The sequence below is a fragment of the Siphateles boraxobius genome, unplaced genomic scaffold (genome assembly GCF_051911475.1).
Source record: "Siphateles boraxobius isolate OS27281-9 unplaced genomic scaffold, OSU_SipBor_1 6, whole genome shotgun sequence".
NCBI classification, from domain to species: domain Eukaryota; kingdom Metazoa; phylum Chordata; class Actinopteri; order Cypriniformes; family Leuciscidae; genus Siphateles; species Siphateles boraxobius.
The window spans coordinates 7673834-7686600 of NW_027509186.1; the positions used below are offsets into that span (position 1 = coordinate 7673834).

The window sequence follows — 12767 nt, forward strand, 5'->3', positions numbered from 1 at the left end:
ATGCCCTGCACGTTTAAAATATATATGCGCTTTAATTGCATACTGCTCTACATGAGCTGTTATTATTTACATGCGTGAAGCGCATCTCAAACACCATCTCTATGCTGTCAGTTTGGGTTGCTTACAATGTTCATCTAGGAGCGCAGTGTGTGCCATTAAATCAGATTTGTAAGGTAAATAATTGATAAACCTACGCCAACTACATAAACATGTTTCTAAATATGTGAACTGTTCATCGCTTCTTCAAAATAAAGGTTTAAACCCTCTCTCTGAGTTTGCATGCTTTAATTTCCACATATTCTTGTTCAAGAAATGACAGTGCCTGTAGAATTTCTATCATAAAGAAGTGGCCAAATATTAAAGATTAAGTTAAAATTTTAATTAAATGTTGCTTGGCTAATATTAAAGGATTTGTAACAACAACAATCACCAGGACGTTGGCGCCCTCTGCAGGCATTTGTTATAATACATAACGTACATAAGATGCTTGTTTATATTATGTATTTTAACAGTATTATTCTATAAAACCATATGATTACTTGCTTTTGATACTTTATTTGAACAAAAAATGATTGGCTTATTGTTATTACACATGTATTTTAAATCATTTTAAAGGCTATTGTTTGCTTAGGTCTGTTTTTTAACACACAAAAAAGTCAATTACACGATTAATCGTCAAAATAAATGACCGATTACTCGATTACCAAACTAATCGTTAGTGACAGCCCTATTCTAAACCTTGACAAAAAGTAGTCTTTGAGAATGTCTAAATATATATATATCCAAACCTACAATCTAATAAAAGTAAGTAATTAGGTCAAAACACAACTAGAGAATTCACAAGCCTCTTTATTTAGAGCTATACCGGCATCTAGTGCTTACAGCATGGCACCATGTGTTTGTTTTTTTACTCCCACATGACACTAATCTGCTCGCAAAAAAATTGATTTTAAAGGCCCTCTCTATTTTAACACGGAATAATACTTTAATTGAAAATAATCTTTCTTTTCTGTGGGAAAAAAATCATAATTATTGCATAAATATTATTTACCAATTACCATTAATATTAAATTCTCTTAAAATATAAAAATAATAATTATATATTTATATATAAATATGAGAATGAGAGAGAGATCAACTGAGAAAAGAAGAAAACATTCTGCAGCAGTGTCAAACTTTTCCTAACATCAGAACAAGCAACATAACTTAAGACATGGCCTAGTTACAATGTTTATAAAGCACTACAACATTACTTTCCTTAACATTGTGGTTAGGGTTTGTTCTAAACCCCTAAATATAAACCTTCTGCAGTTAATAAAGACTGTACAGCTTAACATACAATCTCCATTTGAATATAATATGGTAAATTTGTTTAGATTTCCGAGATAAGATCAACATATTCGAATATTTTAATGGAAAAAAAGGTTAAATTAAAAATATACCTATATTACACATATATTTATTGGGGTGACTCCAAATATAAAAACAGCAAAGTCAGAAAATTAAGAATGGTTAAAGTCCCTGTAAAGTCCCTGCAATTCTAAAAAAAAAAAAAATTCTAAACGCATTATAAATGTTAGAAATGTATTGCTAAAACATATTAAAAAAAGACTGTGAACAGTGAAGTACTGAATATTAAAAACTACAGGGACCAACACCTGAATGTAAGATTAATGTAAAATACATTTGGAACTGCAATCTATAATTTCAACTATAGTGTCAAAAAGCAATCCTGAGAAATGTGTATGGGGATACAAGCATGAAATTAAAATAAAGGATTGAATAAATAAGAAATTAAAATATACAAAGTAGTGTTACAAATTATGAATTAATAAATTAATCAAAATAATTGGAAATAAATTATGTTAAAATGAAACATTTATTCCACGGTTTTAATTTTATTAGATTTTCAAATGCTAGAAACAAACACAATTGAACTAAAGTTTATTGTCTTATTTAAAAAATCTATTGAACAAAATGATGCTGATTTTTTCGGATTAAATTATATGACGAGTGCAGGCAAATCAATGACAAATCAATGACATCAATGATTGAGTGACAGATGACTCTATTGGCTAACGAGGGTGTCATACAGATGCAAAGATTTCACATCATTATAATATTTATTTGCTGTTATCAGAGCATTTTCATTGTACAGTGTAGTGACAGTCAAGCATTATTACACCATCAACATCTAGCCTGACAGTTCATAGCAGGACTCAACCTCGTCATCGATATATGTTGAGTAAATAAATCATAAGCATGATTAAATAACGGGAAAGTCTGATGAGTGAGTGTGTCATGTGTCTGCCTGATTCATCATGTGTTGCTCATGCTCATCTCACACATTTCACTACTATTAATCTCATCAGCCCTTATAAAACCGCAAACTCCTCCAACACAGCCCTATCCAGTCAATATAAATCCGGTCTCTTATTTACAGTGGGTACCTGATAAGCTTTTACCTTTAAAATAGTTATTCGCCTTCTCCTTGAGTTTCTCTGCACTGGAATTCTGCTCTTCTTCCGCCATCTTCTCACTGCCGTATTCCGTCATGCTGCCATGAGTACGCGAAGAGTTGTCGCAAAAACTTGCAAAAGGGTCGTAAAGCGCTGTTCTCCTACCCTCTAGAACAGTCTCCAGAGCAACAACATGAGCTTGATATGAACTATATATATGTGTGTGTGTGTGTGTGTGTGTGTGTGTGTGTGTGTGTGTGTGTGTGTGTGTGTGTGTGTGTGTGTGTGTGTGTGTGTGTGTGTGTGTGTTTATTGCAAAATTTTGTGAATTACTTTCTACAGGGCTCAAAATACATAATGCATTTAACGACATCTTCTTTTCTAATTCATAAATCATTAAGTAAAAGGATAATACACCTCGAAATAAAAACTTTCGTTTGATCTCAGCGAAGAATATAAAGGTAAATTGGTTAGCCATGTGGTGCCTGTGCCAATAGTAGACAATGTGTAATGTTTTCACCATGCCTGTAGGGGGCACAACAGCTTTCTTGTATATTGAGTGGGTCATGTCTCGTGTTTCATATTATTTACTTTTTTATTTTATTTAAAATAATTTATAAACATTTCACTTTGTGTTAAATTTAACCTATTTTTCACCCAGGGAAAAAAGCATTTTTGTAGCATTTTCTGAGTAAAGGTACTTTGGTACCTTTAATCGGGTAAAACTGAAAATGAGAACTTGTACTTTTACTGGAGTAATATTTAAATAGGGTATCTGTACATGAGTTGTGTAGCCTACTGCTTCCACCACTTTTATAAAAAAAAAATCATACCTTCTTCAGAATCATATAATTTTTTATAGGGTCTTTATTGTATTGGATGGCTCTGTATATTGTTTGCTATGGTATTATTAATGTCCGGCTATTGTTTTTGTGTGTTTTATGATATTTCATGATGTATTTGTATCATTTTTAGTTTTATTGTAAAATGTTTCACATACTATTTCTCTCTAAATACAAACAATATATGATCCATTCAACTGAATGACAAGACAGACCAGTGATTTAAAAAGATCTTGCATCACTTTTACATTTGATTTTTAAAACTTTTCAACCTTTCTGTCAAGGTTAATAACAGACCTGCAACAAAAGGCAGGGAACAACAAAATTAGATTTCCCACTTTCACTTCCCAAACTTCAAGCATGCAAACTCTTTTATGACATAAAGTAATTTATTTACTTACTAACTAACTAAACAGAGCATCATAACAGACTCTGGAGCAAGGCCAAAATAAATATCAAAACCTGATTCTACCTACAAATTCTAATTTTGTTGTTGAAACCTACTTCAATCAGTTTTATATAACATAATACAAGGGAATGGTGTTTTAACTTCAATGCGTTACAATGAACCAACATACAAGTTCCATTAAAGCTCAGGATGGACACATACACATGCGCATAAGCGCTGCTTCATAAAGCTGAAACCATTATGAATCTGCTGTTTGGAATCAGTTTTTCGAAGCGGGTTTCAAACCACCAAAGTCGCATGGCTTCAGTAAACGAGACTTTGTAGGTCATAACTGTATCAAAACTTTTGGGGATTTCAATGGTTCACCACTGAGGGCGATCTGTGTGAACCCATGAATCAAGCGGATTCACTGAGATCGCCCCCGCTGGTGAAATGGAAAAAAACTCCAGGAACACAGCAACAAATCCCTGGACCTGGCGGCCCTCCTGGAAGCAGGTCACCAGTCGAGTGACGAGATCTGAAGAGGTGAGGAGAACACCCATATTACGTTTTTAGGTCCAGTATTCTGTCACGATTAGATCCAAGAAAGATGGAGAACATTAAAGAGTAACAAGTTTGTTTAAGGAGTCACTCAGAACACAACCAACAGCGTGCACCACACAAACCGTGTGCACTTAACACCAACAATACCGAACACCAAACTGAACACAAGCAGGAACTTACACACACAGATGATGAGAGACAATGACAGACAGCTGTGAAGAACATTAGTATCAATGGTGATTGATGACGTGCAGGTGATCAGGTGGTGGCCGATAGTGTGCAGGTGGGAAACATGAGGGTTGTGGGAAGTGTAGTGCTGAGGTGACCGTGACAACTATATCCTATCTAACACATTAAGTTGCATCAAAGTGAAAATTGTAATTGACAGCACTACTCTTCAGCACAACGGTAACACTTTACAATAAGGTTCATTATTAACATTAGTTAGTGTATTAACTAACATGAACTAACCATGAGCAATACATTTGTTACTGTATTTGTTAATCTTTGTTAATGTAAATTGTTTGTTCATGTTAGTTCACAGTGCATTAACTAATCTTAACAAGATTTTAATAAAGTATTATTAAATGTTGAAAATAATATTAACAAAGATTAATAAATGCTGTATAAGTGCAGTTCGTTATTAATTCATGTAGTTAACTAATGTTAACTAATGAACCTTATTGTATAGTGTTACCATGTACAAAATTGTTTTTCAGTAAAGGGAAAGATGTTGGTATAGTTTATGTTAATGTTTAATGTTCAGTAACTACATTTAAATAAGGGTAATTAATTATTTTATAGTGTATTTTGATCAAGTTGGAAAAGGACTTTCATCACATAAAACAAAAATTGATATCAAACTTATCTACCTGAATTTAGATCTACCTGTATTGTATATATTTTGTATAGCTGATATATCAGTGCTATAGTGTCTCGGGCAAATGCATGAGCATTCAAATGTAATTAAGTTTGTAACAAAACATAATGATTTTTACTAACTAAATATTGAGTTTTCTTTTCTTTTAAATAGACAGACATGGGTGAATCATTCACAATAAGATCACATGCATTTTACAAACTTTTAGAGATTTTGTCATTACTGTAGATCACTAACAGAAAATGGGCTGGTGAGAATAAAGTTTGACGTAGAACATGGTTTAGACTAGAGGATATGAAGAAGACGAGCCACAAAAAAAAAAGTAAGTGGGTGGAAGGAAATATGATGTGCTGAATGGTAAGCAAGTTTACTGACTGTGGGAAATAATGTTTTGTGTCTACATCTAGCAGTTCTAGACTTCTAATTATTGAAGTAACAAGAATTATGAGAGGCATTGAGAGCAGTCTTGTTTTTCAGCTGATGATTACAAAAAGCCCGGTGATGTTTTTTGGCTTCAGAAGCCGTATGTAACAAAATATATGGGAATATACTGCAAAATATAACGCTATACGTAATACATATCCATATATGGGAAACTAGTGCTTATATTTCTCAATATACTTTAATATATGCATTCACCATGTGGATATTGATACATTTTAAAAAAGACAAAATAGCATTGTTCCCATATTAATGTGAATGTATGTATGTACAAACATATACTGACTATAAAATTACATTTATTATGATATATTAGCAAATATATTGTCACATATTTTTAAACAGATGTAAATTCCGGGCAATTACTTGTATTATTCAATATATTATTGTGTATATTTTCAATATACCATTAAATAATTTAATATATTGATCATTCAAGGAAATACATTTTCTTTACATGTAAGGGCTACCAATTTGGTTTATTGGAGTCAGGAGACGCATGAGATGAAGGGTAGCTGCCTATAATCTGAGGCTTCAGAAACACTGGGGTTATAAATAGAGAGGACTGCAAAAGGAAAAATATGAGTATGTGGACAGACAGAATACATCAATGGAGTCAGACAACAGCTCTGACATTGTGGGAAGCAACAGCAGATTTGAGGAAACAGATCCAGGAAAAGGAAAGTCCAAGCTAAATATGATGAGTCAAAAAAGAGGTGCAAATATAGGATCAAGTGTGTGACCAGGGTAATGAGTTGGAAAGTTCACATGCAAGACGGAAATTATTGAACAACATAGCAAATCTGACACACACATTATCATCTCTGAATGTTTGCTTATCTATGAGTACAGCAACTCCTGCAGCCATTTATGAGGCCGGATGGACAGACGTCTATGGGGGTTATTCTGTAATATAAAAGACATCACAGGATGCATAGACCCCACACTCTTTCACAGACTGATTCATAGTGGCTGACTCTTATGAGTGAGTCTCTTTTTCTGATAATAATCATAGTCTCTTTGAGACCCAGACAACACATAATTCATGGACTTGAATAATATCATGATTCAGTGTCAAATGTCTTGGTCAGTTATGTGTGAAACTCACGAACATATCTTTGAGATGGCCATTCGTGCCGACATAGGAAGTTGATTACGAGAATGTTTTCCCAACCCATCTGGTCGTCTGACTCACAAAGGACACCCCACCGTGAAGAAACAGGCACCAGGATGAATCAGCAGCCCTGTGAAACAGCTCCAGGAAGAGTGAAGGTACAAGTGTGTGTGAACTTTCACTCCTCATGTTTAGGGAATGAATCTGTGTGATAATCTTGAATCTCACCTTTCACTCTCTGTGGAGAGGATTCTGTTATGCAGAACCTTAAAAATTTTGAGTAGTAATTTAAGCAAATATATCTAGAAAAAAGTATTTACTTTAGACATATACTAGTCACATTCAGACACTTTTTAATTATAACTTTTTTCTTTGCAGAATAAGGATGGATGAAAAGACATTGATCGGTGAAGTGCAGACAGTTAGCTTACACAAGGTAGTATAGACTATTATTAAATATTAATAACTTTTTAACCCGACTGAGGTAAAAACAAAAAGTGGGAGAAATTCAGTGGGTGGACAGACAGGGGAATAAAACGGCTGTGGGATGTCCAGTGTCCACTGAAACAACCTCATGGGTGGACTGATGACTATGGGGATTTTAAAGTCCTGAGAAAGTTTAAACAAACTCATGTAGGGAATTGTAAATCCATGACTACCGAGAGAAGGAGAGAGAGAGAGAAATGGAAAAACGAATGCCAGACATTCTGGAACATAAACAACAGCAGTGGGGTGAAATTAGAAAGCACACACCAGCATTAATGTAGCACAAATAGAATGAAAGTGTTCTTAGAAGAATAGTTCACCAACAAAAATAAATAAATAATTTGTGTCATCATTTCAAATCTACATGTATATGTATTTGTCTTCTTCTGTGGAACACAAAAATGTTTAGCATTTGTTTTTGTTTTTTTTCAAATTGCGTTAGATTCCTGTATAGCCAGGGGCTGGGGGGAGAACCCCACCATAAAAGTAGTTTAGCCAACCGCAGTTATTTACAGATAAAAAGCAGTTACTCCCTATATGCCTATAAATATATGCCTATATACTCCCTATAAAAAATCATCCCTATATATGCTTTTATATTGTGTGCAAAAGCACTGTCAACATTTTTAAAATTTCCCCTTTTGTCTTCCTTATAAGAAAAAAGTCAGGGTTTCAAAAGGAATTAGGGTTCCTAATTCCATCAATTCCTAATGATAACTGAATACATTATTGCTTAACTCTAGGACAAATCTCTGCATTGAACAAGCTGTGACTGAAATGAAAGATCTCAGAGCAATAAAGAAAACGGAAAAGGGGGGCACAGATACAGTATCTTGGGAAAAGAGTATTACAGAAACCAGAGGAGGGAGTTTTCACTTTACCTGTATCAATTCCCTAGCAACCTCAATAAATTAAAATACACAAAAGACACCTTACCAACTGCATAGTGCCACCCTGGAAATTACCCACAACACCCTAGCATTTTGGAGGAGAGTTTTAAACAGGACAACACCACTCACATATTCTTTAGAACATAGAAAATCTAGTATTTCTATATTGTGAAACTCAGGAATCAATAAATCTCTTTTAATAAATTCCTTTCTTTCTCTATCACTGTTCCTCTGTCTGGAATTAATTATGGGCTGAGGGAGTTTAATCTGCAGGAGGTCTGTCAGGGGCATTTATTACAACCACATGTTTCTAGAGGGAGTGGTTGTAGTTTGAGCACACTTGAAACACAAAGATAAGCCAAAGTTTAAAGAAAAGTGCATGTCATATATAACAGATTTTGTGTTTCAGTAACTAACTCGTTTCACAGGTATTTCTGCCCTCATCAGTTTTTGTGAATGGGTTGAAAGTAAGAGAGTCCTAACATGCATCATTAAGGGTTTAAAATGACAACTAGTGAGGATCCTGCAATAATCTTCTGAATCCTCTTTGTCTATGTATATGTTTTCGATACAGCATAATCAATGTGGCGTCACTTTAAGTAGGCTATTTTTATTTGAAGGGAAAGAAAACAGCACTATAAAACGATGCAAACATTCCATTTCACTTTCAAATTCCTTTACACAGTCAGACCCCTTCGGAGCCCCTAAAGGGACATGGTGATGGAAAAAAGATGAGATTTGAGGGGGAACTTTTTTTGGACAAAAAAAACAAAAAAACATTGGAAGTTGAACGTTGAGCCCAACTCTGTCCCTTTAGGGGCTTATAGCTCCTCATCTGACCCACAACAAATAAATAAAAACAAACAAATATATATGCAATACGGGATGGCATATTTAGAAACTACTTTGACAGTCTCTGCTTATTGTTTCATTGTAATTAATATACTGTGTTAAAAACTGTTAAAGATAAATATATACATTTTTGTTTGATATAGGCAGCTGTTTATGGGTACAGCTATGGGACAGCTATTTTATGGGGACACAACTTTTTTTACTGTACTGTAAAGAAAGAGGTAGTAAAGAAACTGCTAAAGACGCATTTTTTCGTCAACATTTAACCCATTTACTATACTTTTCTGTATATCTATTTATTTTTTATAAAAAAAACAAAAAAACATGTAGATCCCTTCCTGATCTGACTTCCGCCATGAAGAAGACCTCTGGACATAAATTTTGAGAGCTCTGACAGGGCAGAGCAAATTAAGTCTTTCTTCATCCGCTGTCACGTGAGGTGGAGGATGGAAAGCCTGCAGAACCATAGGCCGTGCCACATTAGATGGCATTTTAGGCACATAGCCCGACCTGGGATGCAAGATAGCCTTAAAATCGCCTGGAGTAAACTGCAGCCACCCATGAGATATAGAGAGCACCTGAAGATCTCATAATCTCCTCAGAGAACTATAATAAAATAGCTACCTTGAGGGAAAGGTTCTCGGCTTCAGCCGACTCCAGAGGTTCGACCAACCCTTTGAGAATCACTGCCAGGTCCCATGTGGGAACTCTGGTACGATCCGCAGGTCTCATCCTCCAAGCACCATGGAGGAAACGCACGACCAGCTACTGTCTCCCCAGAGGCCCATCACACAGAGGAGCATGGAAAGCCGCAATGGCAGCCACGTACACCTCGAGTGTGGACGGGGTAAGACCAGCCGAGAAGCGAACTTGGAGGAATTCCAGCACTGAAGACACCGGGCAGTTAACAGGGTCCACCTCACGCTCTCTACATCAAACGGTGAAAACATTCCATTTTAGGCCACACAATTTCCTTGTGGTGGGAGCTCTAGAGCTGACTATGGTCTCGACTACTCCTACTGACTAGCCAGCCTCTCTGCAATGTGCCCCCTCATGGGCCAGACCCACAGTTTCCATAGCCTTCTGGCCAAGGGTGAATTATTGAGCCCTCTGCCTGCGTCAGCAGGTCCCTCCTGATGGGAATCTCCCATGGAGGGCCATCCAGGAGTGATATTATGTCTCACTCCTTATGTACCATACCCGGGCTAGCCACAACGTGCTAGCAGTAGACTGACCCCGTCGCGACGAACCCTCTCTAGAACTCCCGAGAGCAGAGCGATCGGGGGTAATGCGTACAGACGCAGCCTCTGCCACGTCTGCACCATGGTATCCAACCCCAGTAGGGCTGGATGCATGAGGGAGAACCACAGTGGACAGTGTGTCAGACGGTGGAGTCTCCATTCCCCGGCCTCAGCCCCTGCCTCGACAAGATGTCTGCTCCCTGACTGTGATCCCCTGGGATGTTTGTTGCTCTGAGAGACAACAGTCTCCCCTGGGACCACAGAAGGATCTGATGCGCCAGTCTGCATGGAGAGCGGGATCTCAGACCCCCCTGATGATTTATACAGGCCACCACCGACATGTTGTCTGACCTCACAAGGACGTGGTGACCTTTGAGGTCTGGCAGGAAACTCCTCAGAGCTCGGAACACCACCAGCATTTCCAGGCAATTTATGTGCCAGGAGGAATGATGGTCCTGCCATAGACCTCTCATGAAGCGGCCATCCATGACCGCGCCCCAGCCTGTGAAGGAGGCGTCTGTTGAAACGGCTTTCCAGCAACATGACACTCCCAGCACAAAACCTTAGGCCAGAAACCAAGGTTTTTTCCACATTGATAGGGAACGAAGGCACCTGCGTAACCCTGATCATGCAGAACGGGTTCCCCCTCTGGGAAAACCCATTGGTTTTCAACCATCACTGCAGGGCCCTCATGTGCAGCAGGGCCGGATGGAATCACGTTGGACGCTGCTGCCATAAGCCCTAACACTCTCTGAAAATGCTTTAAAGTAATGGCTTGGCCTAGCTTTATCCTGGTCACTGTGGCCAGGATGGACTTGATTTCTTCAGGAGACAATTGTGCCCGCATCGTGACCAAATCCCACACCACTCCCAGGAAGTGGTTCTCTGGGCTGGTGCCAACACGCTTTTCTTTGTGTTAAGTCTCAATCCCAGGCTCTGGATGTGGGTGAGGACGACATCTCGATGCCAAACTGCCAGCTCTTGTGACTGGGACATAATAAGCCAGTCGTGGATTTAATTTAGCACCCTGATACCCTGAAGCCTAAGTGGAGCCTAAGCTGAATCCATGCATTTGCTAAAATACCCACCACAAAAGGGGAGAGAGCTAGGTCGAATGGAAGAACCTGATATTGGAACGCTTATCCCCCGAAAGCAAACCTCAGGAACTTCCTGTGAGATGGAAGGATCGATATGTGGAAGTATGCCTCCTTCAGATCTAACGTGACAAACCAATCCTCGGATTGATTTTAGTTCACGATGATGGGAATAGTGAGCATCTTGATACTGAACCTCCTCAGAGACTGATTCAAGTGCCTGAGATCTATAATTGGATGCAACCCCCCATCCTTCTTGGGAACTATGAAGTAACGGCTGTAAAACCCGGACTCCCTTTCCGGCGGAGGAACACGTTCTATGGCCTCCTTTACCAGCAGGGAGTTTACTTCCTGTTCCAATATCCGACCCTGCTCTGGGTCGATTGCAGTCCAAACCACCCAGCTGCATTTTGGTGGGGAGAAACCGAACTGCAGTATGTACCCCTTTTGAATGGTGCGCAGGACCCAAGGAGAAATATTTTTTAGATTTTTCAATGCATTGAAATATTTTACCAAGGGAACCAACCGTTCAAGATACCATTTCGGGCACCGCTCGGAAGAGCTGGTTTGATTTTCACTTGCGCTTCCTGCATTTCACGTGGCCAGCTGATATTTAATCTGTCCACGGCACGAGAAACAACCTCAACCAGCTCTTCATATGCAGGGACATGGAGTGGCGAGTCATCTACAAAATCCCCACCCTCGATGTTGAGCACATCCACTTACTCGGAAGCAGACAGCTCAAACATCGGGTTCTCCGCTCGTGAGGAAGAAGCCCCTGGCCGGGCTTCCACAGGGGGCAGGAGAACATCGGAACTGACAGAGGATTCCTGAGAAAGTGCCTCACCAGTCTCAGGATCCCCTGTCAGATCCATTTGCGAGCCCAGGGAGCGCGAGCCTGGCCATCCTCATCAAAGAAGTCCAAGCGGAGTGCAGCACTCGGATTGATACATTTTCACAATCCTCACAAGCATCTCCCTCGAGAGCTGCGTGAGCGTGCTGCGCTTCCAAACAGTGCACACACAATTGGTGTGTGTCCCCACCCGTGATATAACGAGGGCAGGGATCTACACACAGCTTGTACTGCTGACTCGCCATTGTAATATATATAAATATATTGTGCTTTGTAATGACAGACAACATTAAATATGACACACGACTTGGGATGGGTATTGATACGATTTTATCAATATCAATGCCACTGACGATTCTGCTTATCGATCCGATTCTTTAACGATTCTCTTATCGATTCCTGATAGCACTGTGTGGAAAATAGTCATATGCTTTTTCAGCAAAAAAAAAAAAAGTGTTTTTATTTGTTTTAAAGCTTACCCTGGAGTAAGCAAACTGTAGGCTACTTTTTATGTAATAAATGGAACCTTATTGTAAAGTGTTACCAATTAGTTATACACCGATTCAGATGTCTGGTGAGTTCAGTGTTGGAAAGATCAGTCGTTTTAACCATTCATTAAATTAATCGGTTCAAATGAGTCATTAGTTCACGAAAATGCACGTG

General features: G+C 38.3%; 1 protein-coding gene across 1 annotated transcript in view; it reads right to left on the bottom strand.

The window, feature by feature from the left end:
- Positions 1 to 2732, bottom strand: part of ppp5c (protein phosphatase 5, catalytic subunit) — a 28320-nt gene extending 25588 nt beyond the window's left edge. Inside the window, exon 1 of the mRNA XM_077207568.1 lies at positions 2466 to 2732. Coding sequence (XP_077063683.1) covers positions 2466 to 2556 — 91 coding nt within the window. The 5' untranslated portion in view covers positions 2557 to 2732. The remainder of the gene's footprint in view (positions 1 to 2465) is intronic.
- Positions 2733 to 12767: the final 10035 nt, after the last annotated feature.